This window comes from Fusarium coffeatum (assembly GCF_003316985.1).
Source record: "Fusarium coffeatum strain FIESC_28 chromosome Unknown BRIP53273_contig_47, whole genome shotgun sequence".
NCBI lineage: Eukaryota > Fungi > Ascomycota > Sordariomycetes > Hypocreales > Nectriaceae > Fusarium > Fusarium coffeatum.
Window position 1 is genome coordinate 30,017 of NW_022157844.1, and position 23,978 is coordinate 53,994.

The following is a 23,978-nucleotide window of genomic DNA, read 5'->3' on the forward strand; positions in this document are numbered from 1 at the left end:
GGCAAAATAGCAGTATTATATCATAAGTAATATTAAACTTGTTAAGCTAGCTCCATAAAGTAAATACCAGGTAAGCGAAAACGCATTTCATAGCGTGGGCATTCGTGCAAAATATCTCAAAGGGCATCAACCAGTGTCATTCAGGCTTAGACCTTGGTAGGGGCGACCTCATGGATCTGTTGTCCCTCAGAGGAAACGTGGTCGTTCTCCTCGTGAAGAGCCTCCTTCTCAACCTTGTCCATGGAGACGTGGCCGACAGCGGCGTTGTCGCCGTCAATAACCTTGGCGACCTCCTCGAGAGTAGGGCCACGGGTCTCGACGTACATGAAGTAGATGAAGCAGACCTCACCGAAAACCCAGATGCTGTAGATGAGGTAAAGTCTCCAGGTGTTACCACCAGTGAGCGAATCGGATCCCCAGGCGTCAAAGGCCAGAGGGTTGAGGTAGTTGTTCAGCAGGAGAGCGATTTGCACAGAGATGTTGAGGAGCATAAGACCCTTGGCACGGAGAGAGTAGGGGAGAATCTCAACAGCGTAACCAATCAGGAGACCAGACCAGCAAGTAGAGTAAAAGACACCGTGGAGCCAGACGAGGAAGATCATGGCGTTGTTGGCTCCAGGGGCTTGGTGCTGCTCGTAAAGACCGCAGGTGAGAGTCCAGAAGACGAGGACAACGAACATACCACCGGTGGCGAAGAGGAAGGAGAAGCGACGGTTGAGGCGGTCAACAAACATGGCGCATCCAATCGAGACAATCATATCGAGAATGGTCTTTCCAGCGGTGATAATAAGACGGTCCTGCTCACTCTCGAGACCAGCGTTTTGGTAGAGGACAGCAGAGTAGTTGGAGACAACACCGTTTCCGGACCATTGGGAGAAGAGACCAAGAGAGAAGAGAACGACGAGGCGGTATCGGTTACCCTTGGTCTTGAAGAAGTCCGCGTAAGTGGAGGTGTTGGCGGCGAGCTGCTCAGCCTTGATGGTTTCACGGATCTCGCGGTACTCGAACTGAACGGTGGGGTGGTTGGTATCGCCGTTGGCGTGGTACTTGCCGAGGATAGCCAAGGCTTCGTCATGACGGTCCTTGGCGATGAGGAATCGAGGAGACTCGGGAATCCCTAGTAAATCTGTTAGTGCATATCTCCTTGTGGTCATCTTAAATATCTACTTACAGAAGAGGACGATGAGCTGAAGAAGACCAGGAGCACCCTGGAGGATAGCAGGGAATCGCCATGACCAGTTGTTGCCCCAGAAAGAGGTACCGAAACAGGTCCAAGAAACGAGGAAGGAACCCAAGTTCCACAGACAGTTGTAGACTGTGGTGAAACGGGCACGGTGCTGAGGGTGGCAAAGCTCGGCGAGAAGCATAGGCGAAGCGATCTGAGCGAAAGAGTTTCCGAAACCAAGGAGAACACGACCACCAGAGAAGACAGCGTAGTTGGAAGCACCAGCCTGAAGACCAGCGCCAATAGCCATGATGATGAAACCGAGACCGATAGAGGGGCGACGACCCCAGCGATCGGTGATGAGGGGAACGAGAGGGATAGAAGCGACGGATCCAATTTGGTAGAGAGCAATGAGGAGACCGAGTCTGCTACCCTTAGGGTCGTCGAAGAAGTTCTTCCAGCTGTCGAAGTTCTGAACATTGTTCATGTACATACTAGTCATGAATGTCAGCATTCATCTTTCACAAACAGCATGCAGAAATAAGCTTACCCATCCCAACCAGTTCCCATAGAAGAAGCGCAGAGAACGCATGCGTAGAAGCACAGCTTCCTCAGACCAGGCTCCTTGTACCAAGTAACATGCTCAAACTTGGGAGCTTCATCACGAAGCCTCTGGGTCTTCTCGTCGGCGCCAAGGCCAATGATCTCCTTGATACCCATGATGATGATTTGCTCAATCAATCAAAGTAAAGAATAAATTGTTGTTTGTAGTGAGGGATGAGGAGAAGGAAAAAAAAGAGTGGGTGAAGTCTGGGGCGGGCATCCCTGGATAGATATAGTAGAAAAAACGCGTGGTAGGCCTGTAAGTAAAAAGTCGAGAACAGTCAAAAGAGGAACGGACGTGCGGACCGGATTTCAGACCCCAGATTATGGGGAGGGGAGGAGGGTGTAACCGAGCAGGCAAAAGACAACGATCGAATCACCAAATGAACGTCGTCCGCTTAACGGGTCCCACTCCCTTGAATGTTCGGAATGGGCGATCTTGTTCCACCTTGGCTGTCTTGGAAGTCTTGGTAGTCATGAGTCTTAGCCAAGATGGAGGTCGGGCCGCGGTCTATTGACAGGGCTATGGGGAAAACAGGGGTGCAGCTGGGGAAAAGATGCATAGAATCAGATTCTGGCCTCTCTACTCCGTAAAAAGACAACTGATGTTGGCCTGTCGATATACGGTAGACTCCGTAGGTGAGCCAAAATAATGGGGCTCTGCCGATTCACCCCTTGGAGGCAGTATTCCCGCCATTAGCCTGATACGGTTGCCCTACCAAGTTGGGAACAAGGCTCGAATCGAAAAGGGGGTTTGTTTAGTCATTACCCGATTTCTCATTTCGCCACGACGTTTCACCCAGGAACACCATGTTAATTATCGTCCCGTTTACTCTGATCTGAGTTCACATCTGATGCCCTGATCTGATCTGTAGCTATAGTACCATGCATCAATTTCAGGTAAGCTGATCAAGGATCTAGACGCTGTCTACTGTACCATGTAAATTCTATTCTCCTTGTCGCTAGACTCTTGGAATGGCCACCCCAATGCTGTGCCTCTACCTTTGCCTTCTTCCAAGACAAAGTCATGATGCAATGATTCAGCCCTTCCCTATCATGAAGCACCTCGAGATGAAGAAGGACTGCGGAATAAAGTCCCGCGGCCGTGCTGAATCCTCAACTCGGAACATTCTCCAGTCTTGGCCTAGAGTGGATTTTGGCTAAATGCGGGTAAATGCGGGTAAAATACAACTCTATATGAATGCCAAGCATGCGCCAATAATTTTCTTACTCTTGGCTCCTTCACACGATCTGTTCATGTCGTTGCCGTTCTCTACCGTTGAAGCAAAGGCTGAACATACGAAAACCCGAGTTCACGGAATCTCCCTCATGGAAATGGAGACTTATCCCATGGTATTTCGGCACGTGGACGGAATATAACCCGCTACGGAGGATCCAGCAATCAGCTCAGACACTTTCAAGGACTGACGCGGTGGGGTCACTTGATTAATCCCAGCGAGAGCCAAGGAGGTTTATATGGAGACGACAGAACTTTTGACCAACTCTCATCGGCTGGCAAACACAGTCCAAGCACTTGGCACTTTGGCGACTTTATCGACCCAGAATTTACCTCCACTTAACAAGACTTGACCTGAGCTTGGTACAAGGGATCAGGAACCGAGGGCCGAAATCCCCATGGGCTCGAAGAGTCTGCCCCATAGTCTGAAGACTTTCTCCCCATGGGCGCGGAAATCCTCCAGTTTTTTTATTTAATTTTAGTGCCAACATGACCGATGGAATCGGCCGAACTCGGTTCATATCATGGCATGGGGAACAGCTGGACCCGACAGTGGGAAAGTGGTATAGGTTAATCGGGCCATTTTATTACTCATTGCTGATCTGTTGAAGGACACGAAAAACCTTTACTGTCACGGTACCATCGCGATGGGCTTTTTAACCTGGTATTTTTACACCAATCATTTCTGCCTAGCTGGGGTGTCTGTGTATGAATAAGCGACCAACACAGGGTAAATGACATTTTCGCAACGTCTAGCAATTGATTTGCGATAACCAGTATTTCGTAGTTGAGTTGATGCATTCGTAAAACGACGAACGAATTAAGTTTCCCACGACAGCATTAGTTCTTGCGGCTCTGTGCATGGGTGGTCGGCATTCGCTCAATTAAAAATAAGATTCAGCCTAATATCTAATTGACAAATCCAGTATTCTTAGATGTCAATTGCCAACTTCGTGTTTTGAGCCTAGGGTAGGTCAGCCCAGCAATCTTGCCCAACCACCGGTTCTATCAATTTGTCACCGCTACCTTGGCTCTTAAACTCTAGACATAAACGCGATGGTGGTGTGATGCTGTGCAACATATAATTTTCTAGCAGGCGAGGGCCGTCGGTGTGTGGCGATACCGAAGCGCCTTGGTCTTGGCCTCGGTGATCATGATTCCCACCCTTACGGTTCACATATATCCAGGGCTTCACCTTGCCAGCGTGGCTGGGTCCCGATTGCACCAATGCATAAGTGACACAGCCAAGTACATGCATGTGCTGGTGGGTTGAGACAAGTTTTATACACTTGGCGTGGAGAAAACGTTGCCACTACAGGAGATCTGGGGATCATAACCCACTCAGATTGTCACCAAGAATAAGAAAGTAAGTTCAATAACGGTTAAATGTCCTGCATGCTCTTAATGGCTAGGCTTTTACCCTGGGCGACGCATCCTCCGGAAGAAACCGACTTCTGGGCATTTTCTCTTTCGCATGCTGCATGAATGCAAGACAAGACAACCGCTCATCAATCGTTCCGCTTGGTCCAGGCACTGAGTCCCTCGAGAAACCTTGTATGGACATCGGCGTCTCCAGTCTTGTCCAGCACTTCCTGAAATTCTTTATCACCCAAGCACTGGAAAAAAAGCAAAATGCCACCCCAGATAAAATCCGTGTAACTAACAGTATCACCCAAAAAGTAAGGCCCAGAGCTATTTTCCTTAAGCAATTCTGTAATCTCCCGGGCGAAAGGCTCCGCTCTGTCCAGAGCACCGGGTGAGTTTTTCTCTCCGTATTCATACAGCGGCATGCCAACGTCTTCTTGTCGCGTGGCGAGGAAAAAGTCAATGCTCTTGTCGCCAAGAATGTTCTTAGCCACTCCAGGGACGTAAATGGGTGTCATCTGCGTCATGAACTTCACCATCGATGCCCTAAGACGCGACTGCATTGGGTCATTGAGATGAACGCTGGGCTTAGGGTATTTGGCCTCGATGAAGTCGACGATTTTGTAAGAGTCCATTACGTAGGTGCCGTCGGGCATCTGGATGGCTGGGAGCGTGAACTCGGGTTCTTGTTCATTAGGTGAGACACTAGAAACGCGTCAGTCATTAAAAGGTTTATCTTGATTGAGCTGGACTTGTCTTACTGTCCGCTTAGTCGCTCCTTGATTTGAGGATACTCTAGCTACATGAATCAATTAGTACGTAGTGATAACTGTTTCTTTTGTTTGCTTGACGTACCCATTCAGTCTTGTATTCCAGACCCTTAAAGTTGAGAAGCAAACGCGCTGAGACGCGTCAGTATCCACATTCCATTCCTCGAGCGATTGGCTGCAACTAACTTCTCCAGATATTCATCGACCAACAAACCTGGGGCGGCTTGGTGGGGATGTCGAATAAGGTTATTGTGTCAGAAGACATAGTTTTCGGGCCTTTTTCTTATTGTGTTTAATGAATCTGGATCAAGTGATTCAGTCTCGGTCGGACAACTGCGACAGGAACTGCAGTAGCAGGATATTAATAGTAACTTGGCAGTATGGCCTGATTAATCAGCAGTCTGAATGCAAGCCAATTGTCTTGTGGGATTCTATCTTTCCCCTCACTGTATCGATAAGACTTGGATCCTTCAACGTCTAAAACGGCAGGTGAACTTGGGGATCCACATGTAAGACTGGACCACAGTATTGGGCAGTGTCTGGAGTCACAAGGTTGGTATCTATATCCGTTGACTGATTCATCGGTATTATCGAGATATTGAGACTCGATATATTATCCCATTTAATACGAACATGGCAGGATTAGCTGGTGCACTATCTTACTGCTCCTCATTGATGGACCAGCAAGATGTGGGTACTACGAAGCCAATTAAAGAGACTCCATCTCGGAACAGGAGTGGTCTTAGGGCTAAGAAGACTTAGGTCCGAGTCCTTGGAAGAGCCAGGTAATATGGTAGTCAGTTGTATAGTAAACGTACAGCTCTTTCGTAGATATACCATGACACCCCGCATCTGTTAAATATCTGGGGTGAGTATCTCCTCTACTCTCAGTAATCCGACCCCGCATCACTCTTCATCATTCATCATCATGTCGGCCTCTAAACCCGAACGAATCATTAAGGTCGGCATCATCGGCTGCGGCGAGATTTCCCAAGTCGTTCATATTCCAACTCTTTCTTACATGAGCGACTGGTTCACCATCACTTACCTCTGTGATATCTCAGCCAATGCCCTACAGCACTGCGCTTCAAAAGTCAACAATGCCGTGGAAACAACAAAAGATGCTGCCGAACTCTGCGCCTCACCTCAGGCCGACGCTGTAGTCATAGCCAATGCAAACGAATATCATGTTCCTCACGCTATATTAGCTCTTCAGAATGACAAGCATGTTCTTGTCGAGAAACCTTTGGCGTTCACTATGAAGGATGCGCTGGCTGTCGAGGCTGCAGAGGAGTCGAGTCAAGGAAAGCTCATGGTTGGATATATGAGACGCTATGCTGCACCATTTGAGGATGCGGTGCGTGAGATTGGTGGAATGGACAAGATACTCTACGCTCGCGTGCGAGGTCAGTATATCAGAACATTGGAAAGAGTGGAATACTAATGAGAGGTGTCAGACATCATCGGTCCTAATTCATACATGGTTGATCAATCTGGAACGTACCCGAAGAAGTTCACAGACTTCTCTGACGCAGATAATCAGGACAGGGAAGTGAAAAATGAAGAGGCGATGAGGATAGCTCTACAGGATGAATGTGGTGGTATTCCTGTAACACCGGAGACAACTCGTATGTGGCGTCTCTTTGGTCTCCTTGGATCTCATGACCTCTCTTTGATGAGAGAAGTCCTTGGAATGCCTGAAAAAGTAGTTGGAACCTCGCTAGGGTTTCCTTTCTGGAAGTAAGTTAATCCTACCTTCAGTGCTCAGGATACAAGCTGACCCAGTGACCAGTGTTTTGTTCAAGTACGAGAACTTCACAGTCTCATACGAGTCTGGCTTACACAACATTCCACAGTTCGACGCTCACTTAGAAGTTTATAGTGCGAACAAGACTGTCAGGCTACAGTACGATACCCCATATATTAAAGGCCTCCCCGTTACAATGCATGTAACAGAGAATGCCGATGGAGTCTTGAAGGAGACAACCATCCGAAAATCGTTTGAGGATCCCTATACTCTCGAAATGAAGGCTTTGTGGGAAATGGCTGCGGAAGGGAAGCAGGCCAAGACGACGGTGCAAGATGCTATGCAAGATCTGGAGCTTTATCTCATGGCGATGCGCTATGAGCATGGCATCAAATGATAGTATGATTCTCTCATATTCATTCATAGTCTATCTACTCTTCAGAAAAGAGCTTCTTTATTTCATCCGTTGTAGTATTGCCTCCACTCAATACAATGCCCAGGTTCCAAATACCACCGTTTGCCTCTTTCTCAACCATAGATCGGAACTCTTCGTTGAATAAAACCACAGCAAGGGGTACGGCAGCGCTGGGCTCCACAAAGAGCTTCATTCTCTCCAGGATCAACTTCATAGCCGCCTTAATCTCTTCCTCCGACACGCTGTACATACCTTGGACAAGCTTCCGTTCGTAGAGAATTCCCCAAGGATGAACACCAAGGTAAGAGCGTAGCCCGTCCGCGATCGACATACTGTCTACGTAGGTTATCCTCTCTCCCTTTTCGATTCCACGCTTGGCATCATCTGCGCCCTGGAATGACGGTTCAGCTCCGAAGACTTTGATCCCTGTGTTTTCGCAGCTGAGTGCTACACCTGATAGCATTCCACCGCCGCTGCAAGGTGTGATAATGCCGTCTAGGTCTTTGACCTGTTCCTGCAGTTCAAGACCCATAGTGCCTTGTCCTAGGATAATATCTGGGTGATCATAGGGCGGCACAAGTCGTGCCCCGGTTTCGGCCACGACCTTCTCAGCCACAGCGAGGCGGTCTGTCAAAGTACTGAAGATGACATTCGCGCCATAGCCTTTGGTAGCAGCGACTTTACTGGGGATCGTGATTGAAGGCATCACGACATGAGCAGGCATGCCGTTTTCTCGAGCTGCCAGAGCAAGCGCTTGTGCATGGTTGCCTAGTATCGATAGAGTGAGCATTGGGACTTTCGAAACCAATGAGCAAAATACACACCTGAGCTGTGGGTAGCAACACCCTTCTCTTTGCCACCACCTTCTGCCCACCCGGGCTCCAACTTGAGTCTTTCAATGGCGTGGAAAGCCCCTCTTGCTTTGAAGGCACCTGCACGCTGAAAGTTCTCACACTTGAAGTGCAGTTTGAACTGAGGGTTAGCTGACTGCGAAGGGACATCTTGGCCATCAAAAAGGGCGACATCTCTCGGAGTCGAGGCCAGTTTATCGATAAAGCTGCTTGTCACCACTGGAGTCCGATGAATCTGAGACTCGATTAGACGATGCGCCTCGACAACGGAGTCCCGTGTCAGAGGAAGGCATGTTGAGATGTCAGCCATGATGTGAACTTCAGACTCAGGAACTAGCGGCAGAATATTGGGACAGGAAGATGAGGGTAGAATAGAATGCCTAAATCATTTATTTAAGTCCAGATCTTATTAAACATGAGTCACGGGGTCAATCTTATGCCAAGCTCATGGATGATGATCCTTATCGCTCCGAAGGCGGAAGCTGACTTGGGTCTGCTATTCCGTAAGAAGAAGGTATTTGGCAGCCTGATCATGACATGCATTGAAGAAGCAAATTCCGATTCACAAGTCTTCTTGTAACAGTAGGACCGTGCAAAATGGATAATTGTCATTTACGAACACGAGTTTTACAACTGAATCAGCACGATAATAAATCCACAAAATGATTGGCCGTGCAATGAGGGGTTGTTTGCTAGTTATGTATGACAAGCTGGTTGACACGCTGTTCGGCGGACCCCGCCTTTTCTCTCACCGTATGCTATCTATCATCTTATCTACAAAACCTCCGAAGTAACTTCATTCATTCCAACATCTTACAAAAACAACATTCAATTCAATATCTCAATTTCTACCCTAATTTTACAATGGCAAGCGATAGAGAATATCTGCTTTCTCTCCAGGCCGTTCGAGACCATGCATCCAAGGTCTTTGACGCAGCGAAGCGGGGGAACTTGAAGCATTTCGATTACGACGAGAGCCGCATGGGCGAAGTTGCTGATTACGTATCCAAAGTCATCGACGTAAGTAACAAACACCACCATACGAACACTCTGAAGCTGACGATGATTTCCAGCGTGATTTTGGCCCTGATAAATACGACACAATTCCTCCTCATGGTCGATGGCAGCATTTTGAGGTTGGCGGCGTTCCCCGTGTCGACTCTTTGATCAAAGAATGGTCCAGTGAAGCCAAAGTCGACAAGACTGAGATTACGCGACGCCTGGTGGATTTATTCTTTGTTTCCGTCCTTTTGGATGCAGGCGCGGGTGATGTCTGGCGTTTTAAAGAGTCTGGCTCTGGTCAGGAAGTTGTCCGAAGTGAGGGTATCGCCGTCGCCTCGCTGCACATGTTCAAGGCTGGCGCTTTCAGCTCCGACAGTTCATTGAAGAACCGAGTAGATGGTATGCTGAACTCCACTGACTGGAAGTCCTAAAGCTAATATTATGGCACAGGAAAGGGACTGGTTCAACTAAAAGAGCCAGACTTTAACAGCCACTTCCAGGTCTCTGCTGAAAACCCCATGGTCGGCGTTTCATCACGAGTCCAGCTTCTTCAAGCTGTTGGATCGTCGCTACTCAAAAGCCCAGAAATGTTCGGAGAGTCGGGGCGTCCAGGCAATCTGGTTGGTCAGTCTACCTATCAAGTCCGTCGCCTGCATTGAAGATCACATGCTCACCGCTAGTCTCCAGATTACCTCATGACCAAAGCTTCAGGCTCCAAGACTCTAAGCTATGAGCAACTTTGGTCTTGTTTACAGACCCTCTTGATCCCATCTTGGCCAGGGAACAGAACGGTTTTCAATGGCCAGCCCATCGGCGATGCATGGCCTCTCGAAGTTCTCGCAGACATTGCGGATGAACAGGGCGATAGGCAGGAGAGAAGCAGAATCCAGCCTTTCCACAAGCTTACGCAATGGCTCGCCTATTCCTTGTCTGTGATCTTCGAACGACAGATGGGTTACACCTGGGAGAAGATGGAACTCGGAACCGGCCTGCCCGAGTATCGCAACGGTGGTGTTTTCGTCGACCTCGGAGTCCTCAAGCTCAAGCCAGATGATCTTCAAGCTGGAAAGGTGAGCTCAGGCCAAGAGCTCCCTCAGTTTGATGCTTCCTCCGACGTCGTTGTCGAATGGCGAGCTATGACCGTCGCATTGTTGGACGAGTTGCATCAGATACTCCAGAGCAGGTACAAGCCTCATGGGGTGGAACTAAGTCTTCTCCAGATGCTGGAGGCTGGAAGTTGGAAGTCCGGACGTGAGTTGGCTGCTGAGCATAGACCTGATACCAAGTGCAGCCCCATCCTTGTCATCAGCGACGGTACTCTATATTAGAAGATAGAACGGGCTCCCATGTCTAGCACTAGACTTCAGTTTGCATAGATATTCTAGGCTCTACTTAACTCTAATTACATCACATTTTCATACGATCCTCTTTATTCCACCCACGATTAGTTGTAACCAGTACCAGGCTTGCCATAACTCGGGTGACCTCTTCCTTTACTTTCCATAACAGCAAGTCCTTCACCTCTTCTAGTCTCGACCAACTTCGCATCCAGCAGCTTCTCATAAAATGGCACAGACCGTTCCCAGTCTCCCGTCAATAACATCGTCCGTCGTAAATCTGGCATACTATCCAAAACCTCATGAATACAGCGAATTAACCAGCTTCCCAATCCCTTCCCTTGAAGAGCTGGATCAACCCAAACATCTGTGAGATATACGAACGTGACAAAGTCCGTAACACATCTAGCGATTCCAACGAGTTTGTTTTCCGATGACTTGTCGGCATTTCCAGTTTGTTCGTATACACCAAAGGAGAGCGAGTTGTCCAGTGCTTCTCGAAAGGCCTCCGGTGATAAAGCTCTTGCCTAGTAAAAGTCGGCTGAGTCAAAGATTTCTGTTAGTCGCGCAATGGGAAACAGGCTTGAATCGGTTGATATAAAGAATGAGTCTTTTGTCCAGGACAGTGACTTGCACTTCGATTTGATAGATGTAGCTGTCATCGCGACAGTATGATGCAGTGAGTGACTCTGAAATTTGTGAGTTTTAGCAGGATAAAAGGCAACCAGGCATTTATGCGCACTTCAACGAGAAGATAAATTAAATACACAATTGCCTGTGACTCATTTCTTTCTGAACGCCGCCGTTGGCGCCCTTCGTTCGACGATACGGTAAGTGGATTAGTTATCGCTGATCTCCTCGGTGTGTCGGAGCCGAAGTGATCGGAGACAAGTCCCGAATTTGGACGCGACGGGAATTGTGCCGAAAATATCCGTACCTGACGCCAGGGTAGGTTCCGCAGGATCATGCTAGAAGTATTAACTCGGACAATTTACACCGGCTTAGCGCGTCGACTCCCTATTTTATTTTGATATCCTAAGCCTCAGACCAATACTAGACAAATCGTACTGCCCAACTCAATTCTTCACTGAATAGTTGTGCAGTAGTATTGATTGATGCCTAGGCATGCGTTACAGAAACCGCCAAGCTTTCAATGATTGGTCTATTTATGCCGTGTGCAAGGGCCATTGCCTCAAATATACAATTTATCTTTAGAGCGTGTTATTCAATTTGCTTGACGAAGTCCGCGGGTACCGAGAAATTGAAACTATTATGTCAGAAAAGTCCCATCGTAAATACTTAACATCACACTGCATCGGCAACAGATTAGAAATCGGGATACCAGGGTTCAGAATTTAACTTCAACCTCGCCTATGATCCATGCAAGCACTTTAGAGTTTAGGTCTGGTAGTATACCCTGCAGAGAAGAGCAAGGGATTGTTCCTACAGCCAGGGTAGGATGCTGCGCTGAATACATATATAATAATTCATGCTCACGTTCGTTTTTCGTCTCATTCGTTCCACGAATCCTGTCATCTGCGCCCTTTGAAAGCGATCATCACCAGTGGCCCTCGCGATTTCATCAGCTTATCAACTACAATGGAGAACTCAGCCTCGAAAGCCAGAGGCGCCATGGAATCAAGCGACCCGCTACCTATCAAAACAAATGACCTTACCGCCTCATGGTTCACCAAGATCTTTGAGAGACAGGTCAAGGAGGCCGACGTCATTGAGACTATTCACGGAACAGCATCTAAGGCCTTGGTGAGGTTGACTTTCGCCGACGATACCACTAAGAGAGTGTACGTCAAAGGTGGTCTGAACCCGGCCGTCAAATCGACTTTGCACTTCATGCTGGCCGTCTATCGACTGGAAGCCGAATTCTATTACTACCTGGCACCCAAGTTAACTATGTCTCTCCCAAGTGCAATATATGCTGGCACCGATACTGTCCGTGGACAAGGGATTGTGGTTTTCGAAGACCTGACGGCACAAGGATTAACGTTTGGAAACCCTTTAGAGACATGGCCAGTCAGTCGAGTCGAGGCGGGTGTCAAGCAATTAGCGGCACTGCATGCCGGTACTTGGGGTAACAAAGGCGAGGATCTTCCATCTCTCAGCAAGGCATTATTCATGGAAGATGCTGTGAAGAGTCTATTAAGTCCAGAGGAATGGGATAAGCGCTTTTATCCAGACACAAGACCACCTGTACCAGTGCACCTGGAAGACCAAGAGCGCATTATGTCAGCTTTTGAGATCCTTTGGGGTTCAGAGACCAAGACGAATTGCCTCATTCATGGCCATGCGCATATCGGTAACACGTTCATCTCACCAACTGGGGAACCTGGATTTCTTGACTGGCAGGTTATCCATCCTGGATCAGCCATGACCGATGTGGCTTATTTCATTATTGGCGCACTATCAATTGATGATCGACGACTTCATGAGAAGGGGCTGTTACAGGTTTATCTGGAGGCTTTGCATGACGAAGGAGGACCTGAGATACTGTTGGAAGATGTCTGGGGCGAATATCGAAGACAGGCGTTCCATGGTTTTGCGTGGGCTGTGGCTGGGCCGATGGTGCGAAGTCGTGAGATAATCGATGCCATGACAGAAAGGCACTGTGCAGCGATTGTGGACCACAAAAGCATCGAGTTATTAGAGGGTTCAGTTGAAGTATAATTAGACTATCGAGATGTTACAATGGATCTATAGAGGATATTCGCAAAAGCGGGCTTAAAGAAACCAACAACATCCTTTGGTCGCACTGATCTTTCAAGATGCTCTGTGGTATGTCATTGGCTGTCTGTAAGCGAACGTGGAGATTATAGGGTTGTAATAAGAAAGTCTATTAGTATGGCTGACAGGTGCACTCGAATCGTAGCTTTGCATTAGGCATAAGTGAAGCGTTTACTGGGTCTATTAGACAAGAGAGTGTCATCCCGTTCATCTGCTTACGTGGGATTCTGTTGGGCATCAGGCCTTCACCTGGGTTCAACCCGGCGGGGATTACGCGGACAGTTGCATCTTGAAATAACCTCGCTTAAAGGCGCTGGACTGGGCTTAGACGAAATTTAACCTTCATTAGTACACGTAAGGCCAGATGGAGAGTCGGAAATGGATTGGATGCTAAGATGGGATAATCCCTGCGCCGGACTATTGCAATATACCGAGAAGAGATAAAGCTTAGACAGCTGAGAAACAGCTGACATTGTGCTCGCAGCCTCTATCCCTTAAACTCTTATCCGCTTCTCCATTAACAGGGTCCTGTGTCATAGCTGAACTCAAATCAACCAGTGGATGAATTGTATCGTACGGAGGAGATACAGCCGGGCTGTTCATGGAAGTCAAAACGGACGACCCTGGCGTTGACACTTGATAGGCATGTGGGGCTTAACGGGATAAAAGCGGGATGGCCACATCAGAAAGTCTCACTCGCAATTCAGGTTCCCGTATCCCAGGTTATCCCCTTCGTTGAGTTTTCGTTTAATCCACATTATGGGGTATCCCGTCGGGCAATCGGAGCGGTTCATGATACCGTTGCAATTACCGTCGGGAATATCATTGGGTTTCTTTATCGGCGTACTGCCCGGTATCCTCCTCTTGTCTAGTTGGCTGTATCCGTGATTTACTACCGCCTTACTTGAAACACGGGCTTCTACTCGTATCACCGGTTTTTTTTTTCTTTTTTTTTTTATGTATATAAAATTAAAGTAGAGTTTACAAGATCAGGATTTTAATCATTGCGATGTATTGAGCACGGAAAATACACTGAGGAACGGAAGATGGGACAACAGTGTGCTATGATATGAAGCCATGCATCGTTTAATACACCCATTTCGAGAACTAAGCGGTCTTCAGTTAAGGTTTCTGTGATTCACCCGGTTGTGAGACTTTTGAATACGGAGGTGGTGGATCGGTCTTTGGGGAAGCGGCTGGTGGGTATTGGCCTCTTTCAACATAAATGATCTGCGGGCCGTTCCGGTTACTGGAGGGTTGCCTCTTCAACTCTCGCCACGCTACCACTATCATCACCAAATGCACAACACTAAGGTGGTCAGTCAATCGATCGTAGCAAGCACCGTTTCAAAGTGCGTGGGTTCACTTCACGTACGCTGTCATGAACCCAAAGCCTGTAGCAACGCGGAGATACTCCACGCCTTGTTCGTTCTGGAAGAAGGCAAAGTACCATCCCGAGTCGCTGAGTGTCGCAGCTGTAAAGGCGATGACGCTGGACATAGCGGCCACGGCAATAAATAAAATGATGTCGATGATAATGCAGGCATTGGGATGGATGCCATCACTGTTAGTATATATAATGAGGTATAATACTTCGACCAGATCCCACAGTACTGCCACACCGGTCTGTAACAAGATAAGCGCCTAGTCAGACAAATAACACTTTATCATTGAGTCAACTTACTGGCGGTCCGAGCATGATGAGGGCGCCAATTGTCCAGTTAGTCGCATAAAAAGCAGAAACACCAATCGCAGCAACGCTAAGCAGAATAGACAGAAGGCGCAGGCTTATTTTCATCCACCAAACACCTGATGACCCAGTGTGGCTTACATGGTGGCAAGTGTTTTGTTGGTCCATTGCGTTCGCTTGAGTATGTCACTGTAGAACACAGAATCGAGATCACAAGGGGAAGTGGTTCGTTTTTAAAGTTATTCTCACAATATTCCGCGCTAATAGCTTTACGGCGCATGCATGACAGTTCCAGCTGAGCTGAATGGCAGCGTTGGTGGATGGCGCCAGTTAGAAGGCTGGCTTAGACCACATGGCGAATTGTTAGGTTGATTTATTCCTTGGCAGGGCACCCTTCTCAGCCGCACGCGGAATCTTCCCAATACGGCCTGACGTGGTTTAAGACCTCAATCATTCGAGAGTTGACATACGAGTTATCCAATCTGTTGTTCAATCTGGTATTCAATCTGATACATAGGAAATAAAAACACTAAAACGAGTATTTAATCAAATCTTCCACGAGACCAAAGTCCTCCAACATTATTAGGAGATAAAAATTGATAGAACGCCAACATTCCACAGCCAAGTCCGAAAGATTATATCCAACTTTCTTGCTCTCCTTACTTCTGCTTCTGCAAGAAGCTGCTAATGTCCTTTGCCAATAGCTTGTGGAAGGGATCAGTAGGGTGCAGGTCATTCAGCCACAAGTACTGGTTAGCAGCGTACTTGCACGAGCTTGACTTCGAGTCAGGCTTCTCAGTTCCCCTGTCTCACATTAGCATGTAGCCTTGTAGAAGGTCGCGTGGTACTCACTTGGTGTAGGCAGAGCAATAGCCGTTACTATCTCTGTAGATCTTGGTCTCGCTGTAAGAAGAGGGTTTATTCATAACATTCATCATTAGAGGATAGGTGTCATAGACGAAAACAGTCGACTTGGAATAATTCTTCTGGATGCTTGACTGTAAAGATCTGACACGCTTGTTCCATTCAGATACTGCCTTTGCGATTCGAGGAATTCTTGTTGCGCTGTCAGACTTCTTGGTCACTCTTGGGGCGCGCTCAAGAGGTGGCAGGGTCAACAGGAGGAAGTTTCTGGCACCAGCCTTGTAAAGTGCAGCAATCTCTCCACTGTAGGTCTTGAAGATCTTGTCAAGAGTATCTGGCTTGTTGTATAAGTCTCCCTTCATGACATCGTTGATTCCCATAAAGATTGCAAAGAGAGAAGTGGACGCAGCGAATTTCTTGTCGCGTTTGTAGTTGGGAAGAAACTTCTCTTGAACCTGTCGGACTAAGTCGTTGTTATTGTTTCGAATGATGTCTGTATCAACAACAGCTCCACTGTAGGCCAAGTTGTAGGTCAGGAAGGGGGATTTGTTGTAGGTAGTTGTCAGGTAGTCGATCCAGTTAGGTCCATTGGAACTGGTCTTGCCTGGGTAGGACGGATTACCCAGTCGATTGTTCTTTGAAGGCTGAGTACCAGAAGTTTCAAACCCAGTCCTGGTCCAGGAGTCACCACTATCAAAAGGTTAAGACAAGTCTCACTCGCAAAGAATCAGAGTTACTAACAAGGAGAAAACACTCTCAATTTTCGAGAATCCGTGCCAGTAGTTTGCTCGAGGCAAGACAGATGCATCGCCACTCACGACCAAAAGACCGGCGAGAATAACTGCTTTGAGAACCATGATTGCTTAGAAATAAGAGTTAAAGAATGATTTGCAAGCTTATCAATTCAGAGGAATGACAGCAAAATTGTTACATCTTTATAGTTATTACAGTCATACTGCTTTCTTCAACTTTGGGCGATCTGATTCCATCCTTCGGCGATCTGGAAATAATCTAAGATAACAAATTGATGACGCATGATGCAGTTTACAAGATTCACATGAGTGTTTTCTTTGTTTTTCCCTGTTATTCGCGGATCCGTAACGCATTATTGGTAGCGAGGCGCCTAACACTTAAACTATTGAAATGTGGCGTGAGGTCTTCAACGTTGCGACCCAGTAACCCAGTTGGTGGTATCGAAATCAATTAAAACCCATGATCTTCGGAACCCGTTATTCCGTCTTAGCTTCGGACTTAAGCCTGTTTGAGCTCGCGCGTCTGTCACTTGCAACGGGACTTATGACTGACATAAAATATGACGCCTGATCCGGATCAAGCGGACTGATGAGAGACAGACGTCATTTCGTTACAGTAGATGGAAACAATTAAGATAACTAACTTATCAGAACTCCATAATACAAGCCATAAACTAAAGTAAGATAAAGACAAAAGAAAGTGTTGGTTACAACAGATTTGCGCTAGTTTGCCGCCATTGTTAACAGATCATGCATGCATCATGCACCCCTTAGCACACCAACCACCATTGTCTCGCAGTATGCAACACATCCAATCGGCCGTTCGGCCTTTCACGGATGATCCTCCTGCGAGGTACGGAGGTCTTCACACCACCATTAAGCTTCCACTCCCCTGGCGCAACATACTTTCCTCCCCCTTGGATGCTCTTATCCACAGCACCAGCACACCACTTATCAAAGGTAGGTAGGTCCAAGCTCAAACCACTGTTCAGCTGAGAATGGACATCCTTGAACTCATCAGGTGCCTTAGTCCAGCCTTGCATCTGATGGTGCGCAGCCTTGAGAAGCTCAAGGTGAGTCCGCGCCTCGGAGATGAAGCGTTGACGGTCAGGATAAGCTTCACCAAACTCATTGCCGCTACTGCATGAGATCATGTCGCGTAGAATGGTCTCGTGGATCGACATAGCACTAGCCTTGCGACCACTGTCGGCATACAAGGAAGCGAGGAGACGAGAGAATTCGAGAGTCTCCACATCAAGGCGGCCGCGACTGCGACGAAGGTTGTAGCAGATCAATTCTGCTGTCTCGATGGCGCAGATCACGTCCTTGCGAGCATACTGAGCGTGGACAAGCTTCTTACCAATGTCCAAGACGGCAGTTGAAGACCAGCCAGCCTTCTGCAGCCTCTCACGTGCATTCCAGAGACGGTGGAGAAGACGCTCAAGCTCATCCCAGTTCCTCTGAGCTCCAAGAAGTCTGACAAGACCAGAGATATCCTCAAAGCGCAAGCAGAGGTAGTCAATGTTGGCCTGCTTGAAAGCAGCAAGGACCTCAGTCATGACCTCACGTGAAGTGGCCAGCATAGCGTTCCTGATCTTCTCCTCCTTCGCGTCGGCTGGATGGGGTACATCAATACCCGCCAAGTACTCAGCCAGCTTGTAGCCGTACTGAATACAGTTCTGGCGGTGGTACAGCTTCTGAGCTTGAGCAAAGTGGAAGACACAGTGGCCGAGCTCTTCGGCGCAATGCCAGTCCTTAGCTTGGAGGAGCTCGTTGACCCTGGCGCTACCGGCCTTGACAGCGAGGAGAGGGAAGTCAATCTGAGTAGCACCACGATCCTTTCCAAGCTCGCAAAGAATAGCGAGATAGAAGACACGAAGATGCTCATCAGCCACATCCTTGAAGTACGACGCATACTTGTTCTTGAAGAGCTGGAAGAGTCTCTTGTCGAGAACAAGAAGTAGCTGAGAGCGCTTGTGCTCAACCCAGAAGCCACGAAGCTTGGCACCGCATTCTAGAATGACTTCAAGCTCGGTCTCGCGTTCCACAACACGAGAGTACTCCTCGTAAAGGATTGACTCATAGATAATGGTGGCCATGATCTCGGAGTAGGTTGTGGCGCAGTCACTGGGGCACAGACCATGCTCGAAGGCGCTGAGGAAGACAAAGACATGCTTGCTCAGGTGGACGTCAAGCTTTATGGTAAGATCATTGCAAGGGATTGAACCTCGGAAGATTACCAAGTGGCGAAGCTGACGGAGGACTTCGTAGCCCTGCTGCACAAGGTTGACCTTGACATAAATAGATGCCATGGTGATTGCAACCTTGAACAGTACCGTAGTGACCTTGCAAGTCGTGATGACTTGAGTGATGTGAAGCTCGAGAAGCTTGATCATCTTGACGTGGTACTCCTTCGTGTTGCAGGTGTGGTACAAGGTGATGACGTACTCAAGCTGCTTCAAGGTCTCCTCATGCCAGTATCCGAGAGTGATCTTGAGATGCTCGTAGGTCTCAATGCAGATCTGGATGGCACGGTCGATGGGAACATGTGGATGGCCCTCCTTCTTGCCGCCAGTCGTGATGATGGTCACATAAAGCTTGGAAAGACGCTTCTTGACGGTATTGATGGTAGTCTCGGTAACAGTAGTCGTAGTCGTCTTGGTGGTGGTGATCCGCTTGATCACCTCCTCATAGACAGTGACAGACTCGTGGACATGCTTCTCATGCTTCTCACACATCTTAGCGAACGCAATCAAAGCCAAGATGTAAGCATGGGACTCCCCACCGCAGGTTCTCTGAATAACCTCCTTGTACTCGACAGAAATCTTGTAGAGGACAGAAAACTCAACCTTGATGTGAACCTCGAGAACGTAAGTGTACTTCTCGTAGATCTCACAGATGATCTCCTCGGACCACTTGTGCTCGCCATGATGGTGACAGACAGTCTCCCACATGAAGGCGCAAAGTTCACGGAGCTCAACCCACATGCCACGGCCGTGGTAGTGACGGCAAAGGAAGAGGCCAGCCTCGAAGGCATCGTGATGACAGTGCTTGATACCCTTGTTCAAGACGGTGACGATCTCAAGATAATACTTGTAAACATCCTTGTGACCAATTGTCTTGCAGTGGTGGGCCAGCTGATACAAGGTCCTGATAGTCAAGCGATGGGTATGACCAAGATGCTTCTTGTATCGCTCAAGGATCTCGATGTAGATCTCAATCACCTTCTCGTGTCGGTGATGTTCCTCATAGAACTCAATGAGAACTGTGAGAGAGTCACAGAGCAGCTCATCCTCAAGACCACAAGAGGTCAGACAAGCACGGTAGATGCGAAGGTAAATGAACTCAGCCTTCTCAAAGTGACCCTGGTGATGGTAGCACTTGGCGAGACGACGAGCAACATGGACACATTCTCGAATAGAATGCTCGGAGAGAGTGATGCTGACATCAGTACTCAAGATGGCCTTCCAAGTAATCTCGAGAGTGCGCTTGATGACAACTTCAGCCTCCGACCAGCGGTGATGCTCGAAGTAGATACCGATAAGAGCCATGCAAGCTGAGTAGAAGGCATGATCAAAACCAGACTTCTTGCAACGAGTGTAGTGAGTCTCGTAAATCTCCTTGACGACTGTCTCAGTCACCTCAGTGGTGGTGGTAGTAGTTGTCTTAGTAGTGGTCGTGGTCTCAGTGACCTCCTCGACGACCTCGGTGATGAGAATGGTAGTCTTGCGAGCTTCCTCGTCATCACCCTTACCACAGCCCTTGAACCAGCCCCAAACCTTGGTCAAGATAGAGACGGTGATCTCTAGAAGACCAAAGGTTCTGCAGGTCATTCCAAGTTCTCGGATCCAGATGACGAGAGTCTCGGTATCACACTTGTAGTGCTCATACTCAGCCCATAGACAGATGAGAATGGTGGTAGCTTCCTCATGGCGGTGAACTGTCTTCAGGTATTTGCAGTACTCGAGAGCAATCTGGATCTTGGAGATGTGCACTTCAATGCTGGCATTGAGGCGACAGGTGATCGATATGCGACGCCAGATGCTGATGAAGAGACGCTCGGCGAGGTAGAACTTGCCACAGGCGTGGTAAGACCAGGCGAGCTTGATCATCATGGCGATGCAAAGGTGAGAGTGGATGTCGAGTTCTTCAGTGGTCTCAAAGATGAACTCTTCCATCTCGCAGATACCTCGCTCAGCCTCCTCGCCCTTGAGAACAATGTCAAGAGTGCCGAAGAAAGCGCCGATACGACCAGCTTCCGGAGACTTCTTGCCAAAGCGAATGACAATGATCTCGTAGAGCTCCTTGTAAACGACAGTAGCGCGCCACTCCTCATGAATGCTGATGTAGAGCTTGGCCAGCTTCTCATACCAGCAGATGACCTCATCACTGGATCGACCGTGCTTGTGCTTGCAGATCTCAATCCAGACACGAATCATCTCCTCCCTGCAGGTCACGATCTCAGTGCGCTTGGTAACAACAATAGTCTCAGTCCAAGTAAGGAAGAGGTGAGTGCATGAGCTGACAAAGACGCTGGTCTTGGACAAGACGACCTCACCCAGCTTGGCAGCACGGTAGTAGTAACGCGCGCCACAGACATGGGCATCAGAAGAAGTAGAGAACTTGACATGTATGTGACCAAGAGCGATGAGACTCTGAAGAACAGAGACATGCTTCTCACCAAAGCAAGATTCGCGGATGCGGAGGGTAAGCTCGTGAAGCTCGATGGTCTCCTGACGGACGTCGTGTCTACCCCAGCAAGGTCGCTCAAGGAGAGTGAACATGACGGACTCGGGGAAGATATCACGGAAGCCTTGAGGCAAGGCGATCTTCCCGTCCGAGGCTACGAAACCTGCATGTCGGAAGTGGACGATCCAGTTGCGCATGACATAGCCCATGAGATGATGTCGGCTCATGATGACCTCAACAACAGAGTCATCGAGCTCATCAGTAAGGAGCTCCTGGTCATCATCAAGGTTCAATCGGGCATAGAGAAGCATTCGCAAAGTCAATTGGGAGTGAGCCTCCTTCTCAGAAAGAAGAGACTTCCCGAGCAGACCCTTGAAGTAGGCTTGAACAACAGCGTTGCGGAAGTGAAGACGGCCACCTCGAATGATGAGGAAGTCGCTGCACTTCTCCGACACAAACTTGGAGATGTTCGAAGGAGTAGGAAGTATGCAACGCTTCTGCAAGTCGGTAGAGAGAAGCTCCGCGATCTCTTGAACAGAGAAGGGAGTGTTAGTGACAAGCATGAAAGAGAGGAGGTGCTTCGCAGTCTGGTCCTGCTTCAAGTCCAACTTGTCGACAGCAATACGCAGAATGTCATTGACATCAGCACTGAGGCTCTTGACCTTCGCGAGGAAGCTGTCACAAGATTGCTCGCGGATCAAGAGACGGCCAGCGTAGAAGGCCCAGAGGAAGCTGCCCTTGGACTTGGCGACCAGGTCAGTGACGATCTGCTCACGGTCGCGATGCTGGACATCTTGGAAGTGACTAGACTTGGAAAGAGTCTGCTTGAGGTGCGAGCGGATGTCTTCCTGGACCTGCTGCTGCTTGATCTGGTAGATCTTGCTACAGTCCTTGAGACCGTCAAGTCTTCGTGAGAAGGTGATGACACGAGTTCGTCGAAGGTCAACGACGCATTCCGAGAGAAGCTTGTGGAAGCCGACAGCGCTCTTGGAACCGCCGACCATCTCGTCGCATCCATCAGTCAGCAGGACGAAGCGTGAGCCTGAACTCTCAGCAGCGTGCATACCCGTGCGAAGGGTATCCCAGAGAGTGGCCTCAAGCTTGCCAGCATCATGGGTCTTGGAGTAGACCTCAAAGGCCTGAACAAGACGCTGGTAGAGCTCAACATCGCCGACACTTCGTTCAAGAAGCTGGAAGACGAAGCTCTTGACGCAAGCCAGCGATGTCGCCTCCTTGGGAGAGTCCCAAGGGAAGTTGTAGGAAAGAACAGTATATGACTTGTAGTCAAGAGGACGCGCGAGTCTCTCTTCAACCCACTCAGCCAAAACACTCTTACCGACACCAGCCTCACCCCAAAGGTTGAGAGACTTGTCCTTGCTGTTGAGGAAGCTGGTCAACTGGCTCTTGATCCAGTAGCAGGTATCCTCAGAGCGATCAAGATGCTCGTAGACCTCGTCGTAAAGAGTGTTTCTGACCGATGAGGCAGCAAAGGGTTGGAGGCGCTGACGAACAGACTTGAGACTAATGGAGAAGGAGTTGTGACCAAGGCTGTAGCGCCAAACACGATCGCATAGATCGTCCTTGGCCTTCCAGATAGAGTCGATGTATTGGCCAAAGGCCGCATCGAAGCTAATGGTGACACTGTCTCCACTTCGAAGACTGTCAATCTTCTGCTTGTAGTGGCTCGCGATGCGACCGATGAGGTGGACGAGTTCGCAGAGGATGTGGGCTGCGCACTCCTTGATGGAGGTGGACATGTACTCGAGGTCGCGGATACGAGAGACGGTGGAGAGGAGCATAGCTAGCTCGTAGAGGGCGATGAAGGTGGGCACGAGGGCCTTGGCTTGGCTGTGACCAATCTGTAGAAGTCAGTACTGGCCATGATGGCACGACGAGAGGACAATTGGGTAGGAGACATACCTCAAGTAGAACTTGGCAACTGGCGAGGGCAGCAGATGCCGAAGAGTGGGCGCCAGAGGCGAAGGCCTCGATCTTGCTGGCGAAGTTGGTGATCTGAAGACCAAAGAACTGAGCAGTGCTGAGGACACGGTCCCAGTCGCTGCCTCGACGAGGCATGTGAATGAGACGTTCATCAGAGATGTACTGAAGGTATCCTCTGATATCCATCTCATTGACAAAGTCCTCATCATAGTCTTCAAACCGGACAATGTATTTCTTGACAGTCCGCGTCACCTTGGTCAACCGCTCAAACTCATGAAGTTTAGTAATGACAGTGGACTTGGAAGTGGCAGCATTGGTGGCTGTGATAGTCAAACTGCTCTTCGCATCGATATCATCTTGCGAAGTCTGGTTGGAAGCGACGGTGGTGCTCTCGCTCTCACCATCTGAGATCTCCATCTCATTGACGCTTACCGCGATATCCTTGTGGTGCTTATCCTTGCCGATACCGACAATGGACTGCTTGATGCCATTGCGAACGGACTCCATTGTTCCGCGTGAGGAGGAACTTTCTTGTGTTTGTAAAGAAGATGACGAGCTCTTGCGTTTCCGTCTGACTGTATGTAAGTGGTCAGCGGAGATGGGAATAAGGCTTGAGTCAAGTGGACGTACTGTCAAAGGTTTTCTTCAAACCCAACATGCTCAATTAAAAATGTGTAAGATGGTGGTACATGGACAAAGAGCCCTACAGCGTGTGCGAGAGACAGTCTCACAGGCAGCACAAGGGTATTATATATCTGCTTCCTACTCAACACCAAGAAAGCCCTCTACCGCAGCTGAAATACCTTCGGAG

General features: G+C 48.6%; 8 protein-coding genes across 8 annotated transcripts; 3 read left to right on the forward strand and 5 right to left on the reverse strand.

Annotated features, from left to right (window-relative positions):
* Positions 1 to 146: 146 nt before the first annotated feature.
* Positions 147 to 1,885, reverse strand: FIESC28_02156 (uncharacterized protein; the record flags this gene model as incomplete). Its single annotated transcript, XM_031156306.1, has 3 exons — positions 147 to 1,117; positions 1,172 to 1,659; positions 1,716 to 1,885. The coding sequence occupies 3 exons, from the start codon at positions 1,883 to 1,885 to the stop codon at positions 147 to 149; spliced, it is 1,629 nt and encodes a 542-aa protein (XP_031019623.1).
* Positions 1,886 to 4,513: 2,628 nt separating this feature from the next.
* On the reverse strand, positions 4,514 to 5,405 carry FIESC28_02157 (uncharacterized protein; the record flags this gene model as incomplete). The annotated part of the gene is made up of 4 exons (XM_031156307.1): positions 4,514 to 5,075; positions 5,132 to 5,169; positions 5,226 to 5,272; positions 5,327 to 5,405. The coding sequence occupies 4 exons, from the start codon at positions 5,403 to 5,405 to the stop codon at positions 4,514 to 4,516; spliced, it is 726 nt and encodes a 241-aa protein (XP_031019624.1).
* A 663-nt stretch (positions 5,406 to 6,068) lies between these two features.
* On the forward strand, positions 6,069 to 7,284 carry FIESC28_02158 (uncharacterized protein; the record flags this gene model as incomplete). Its single annotated transcript, XM_031156308.1, has 3 exons — positions 6,069 to 6,546; positions 6,598 to 6,880; positions 6,933 to 7,284. The coding sequence occupies 3 exons, from the start codon at positions 6,069 to 6,071 to the stop codon at positions 7,282 to 7,284; spliced, it is 1,113 nt and encodes a 370-aa protein (XP_031019625.1).
* Positions 7,285 to 7,318: 34 nt separating this feature from the next.
* On the reverse strand, positions 7,319 to 8,463 carry FIESC28_02159 (uncharacterized protein; the record flags this gene model as incomplete). The annotated part of the gene is made up of 2 exons (XM_031156309.1): positions 7,319 to 8,070; positions 8,127 to 8,463. 2 exons carry the CDS (start codon positions 8,461 to 8,463, stop codon positions 7,319 to 7,321), a joined length of 1,089 nt encoding a protein of 362 aa, XP_031019626.1.
* Positions 8,464 to 9,017: 554 nt separating this feature from the next.
* Positions 9,018 to 10,483, forward strand: FIESC28_02160 (uncharacterized protein; the record flags this gene model as incomplete). Its single annotated transcript, XM_031156310.1, has 4 exons — positions 9,018 to 9,173; positions 9,227 to 9,554; positions 9,606 to 9,779; positions 9,843 to 10,483. The coding sequence occupies 4 exons, from the start codon at positions 9,018 to 9,020 to the stop codon at positions 10,481 to 10,483; spliced, it is 1,299 nt and encodes a 432-aa protein (XP_031019627.1).
* Positions 10,484 to 12,091: 1,608 nt separating this feature from the next.
* Positions 12,092 to 13,174, forward strand: FIESC28_02161 (uncharacterized protein; the record flags this gene model as incomplete). The annotated part of the gene is made up of 1 exon (XM_031156311.1): positions 12,092 to 13,174. The coding sequence occupies one exon, from the start codon at positions 12,092 to 12,094 to the stop codon at positions 13,172 to 13,174; it is 1,083 nt and encodes a 360-aa protein (XP_031019628.1).
* A 1,419-nt stretch (positions 13,175 to 14,593) lies between these two features.
* FIESC28_02162 (uncharacterized protein) lies at positions 14,594 to 16,642 on the reverse strand (the record flags this gene model as incomplete). The annotated part of the gene is made up of 6 exons (XM_031156312.1): positions 14,594 to 14,857; positions 14,916 to 14,991; positions 15,063 to 15,110; positions 15,585 to 15,725; positions 15,774 to 16,475; positions 16,527 to 16,642. 6 exons carry the CDS (start codon positions 16,640 to 16,642, stop codon positions 14,594 to 14,596), a joined length of 1,347 nt encoding a protein of 448 aa, XP_031019629.1.
* Positions 16,643 to 17,307: 665 nt separating this feature from the next.
* FIESC28_02163 (uncharacterized protein) lies at positions 17,308 to 23,674 on the reverse strand (the record flags this gene model as incomplete). The annotated part of the gene is made up of 2 exons (XM_031156313.1): positions 17,308 to 23,085; positions 23,147 to 23,674. The coding sequence occupies 2 exons, from the start codon at positions 23,672 to 23,674 to the stop codon at positions 17,308 to 17,310; spliced, it is 6,306 nt and encodes a 2,101-aa protein (XP_031019630.1).
* Between the last annotated feature and the right edge of the window lie 304 nt (positions 23,675 to 23,978).